The sequence below is a fragment of the Penaeus monodon genome, chromosome 19 (genome assembly GCF_015228065.2).
Source record: "Penaeus monodon isolate SGIC_2016 chromosome 19, NSTDA_Pmon_1, whole genome shotgun sequence".
Taxonomy (NCBI): domain Eukaryota; kingdom Metazoa; phylum Arthropoda; class Malacostraca; order Decapoda; family Penaeidae; genus Penaeus; species Penaeus monodon.
This window is the reverse complement of record NC_051404.1, coordinates 36,897,522-36,899,692: the sequence shown is the minus strand read 5'-3', so window position 1 is coordinate 36,899,692 and position 2,171 is coordinate 36,897,522. Positions and strand designations below refer to the sequence as shown.

Genomic DNA, 2,171 nt, shown 5'->3' with positions numbered 1-2,171 from the left:
AACAAAGGACTTCAAGAAACTCAGTATGCAACTTAAAACTTTAATATGCTTCTATAATCACCAAATACTCTTGTTGCTGATATAAGCAGTAACATACTGCCCATTCTACAATTAGCTATTTAGTGATAGCATCTATTGTGAAAAAATAGTACAAATTCCTAGCCTGATTTTAAATGGACTGGTGGTCACTTTCTGAACTAAACAGACTTGTTTACTGTTTGTTCATCAGTCACATTACCTCCTTTTATACAACAATAACCCCTTTCATACAACAACATAAAACATACATCAATCCTTTCAATGTTGTTTACAAATACTTGAACCATTTATACTCTCTAACACATGCAAACATCATGATGAACAAGAGAAAAAAGTATGAAGAGATACAAAATGATAGTAGAGTACATACAACTCTTTTTAACAGCAGCTTATCCTCACTTGAATGACAAAAAATGTAAAGATGGTATTCTTGGTCGAAGCATTCTCGCCTATTAATGCGATACACTGGAATGCTTTCACAAAATTAAATAACATTTGACTTCACAGAAGTTATGCTTAGAATTTCTGTAGAGTTTGGAATAATAATACTCCATTCAAACTCTTTCTTTTTATAATATTGGGAGACAATTATAGTACCGAGTAGAAAATGGCATTTGTTCCATTAACTATTTTTTTTTTGCCTGGAAATTTGTTACAAAGTTTCAGTACATTTCATAATATCGTTATTCACATAAAAGGTACATAAATTTACAATTAATAAGTTATGCTTTATCGATTCTTCACTTTGTATGGGCAAGATTTTAAACTTTACCATCCAACTTTACAAATATAATAAATCCTATAACCCTCGCAACTCAAACAAGTCCTGAGAACAACAAAATCCTGTATTAAAAGGTACAATATTCATTTTCCGTGCAAAAGCAACTGCAGTGCTACTTCCTGCTAAAAGAACTTGCCCTGTTATAACAGCCTGTGTTACATTAGGGCTCAAAGGCTGGATATTGAAAGAGAAAGTGTTGTGCTGATGCTGTGTCACTGGGAAACCTACAAGTGCTTTGGAAATTTCATCATGTCCAACAAGCACACTACTGTTGATTTCACTGATGGAAGATTTAACCTCCAGCACAGCATCAGGAGTGTATGCAGCCACAAGATTGCTCCGCTGTGGGGTGTCAATGAGGGCATAGTACTGCTCTAAAAAGGTGCGGACCATACCTTCAGATACAGTATTACTACTGGAGCCAACTTCATTCACACTGGCTTGAGAAACAGACTGTTCCAGCCCATTAGCCTGGCTCTTTCCATTTTCTAGTAAATACATATCAATATCCACCCCATCTATAATTTTCAAATGGGGGATCTCTTTTCTAACATGGCGAATATATTTCATTGGACAGTCTTTGTAACTCTTTAGCAGAGGATTAAACTGAAGGTTAAGTTCTGACAAAGGGAACATTTTTACCTGCTTAAGTACTGATATGTCTCTGATGTCATTGTGCTCAAGGTTGAGAGCTGCAAGTTGCGAGTTTCCTATGTTTAAGCCCTGCAGGCCTTTCAAATGTTTTGCTTTGATGTTATTCTTGCTTAAATTGAGTGCTTTCAGCTGAGGCACATTTTCTCTGATCATACGAACAACATGCTTCATGATGGAGGTACTAGCCAGAGGAGCCAGGATGTCCTGGTCTAAAAATCTCTGCTCATAATGAAAATTAGAAAGATCTAACAAGCAGGCTTCATTGTTGAATCTCTGAGAAAGAACATCTCGCAAAACCTGTAACTGGTCTGTGTTCAACACGAGGTCTGGGGTTTCACACTTCTTCAGGTTGATCTTGAGCCGACTTCCATCTGGCCCTTGGAGTCTCTTGTCAAGCGCAACAATGGCATTCGCAGCAGAAGCATTCTTCTCAAGATAAAATCCACTTGTGGATCCCATTTTGAAGAAGCCCAGAGGACGGAACTCCACCTCCACATCACTCCCGATGCTTGAAAGGATGAAATTCTTCTCCAGTGGTGTACCTCCTTGTATGTTGATAGTATGCCACCCTGTATATTCGTCCTTGCCCTCTTTGCCTTTGTACCGGTCCATTTGCTCCTTCATCTTCAGTTCCCTCATGAGTTTCCTCTTCATTCTCTTCTTCTGTTTCGAAGTGACTTTGGCCCCCAGCCGGTGG

At 38.2% G+C, this 2,171-nt stretch overlaps 1 protein-coding gene across 1 annotated transcript in view; it reads right to left on the bottom strand.

Moving 5' to 3' along the window:
* Positions 1–26: 26 nt before the first annotated feature.
* The window catches only part of LOC119585209 (nuclear RNA export factor 1-like), a gene marked incomplete in the record, with an annotated part of 5,915 nt that continues 3,770 nt past the window's right edge, over positions 27–2,171 (bottom strand). The window contains 1 exon segment of the mRNA XM_037933860.1: positions 27–2,171. Coding sequence (XP_037789788.1) covers positions 839–2,171 — 1,333 coding nt within the window.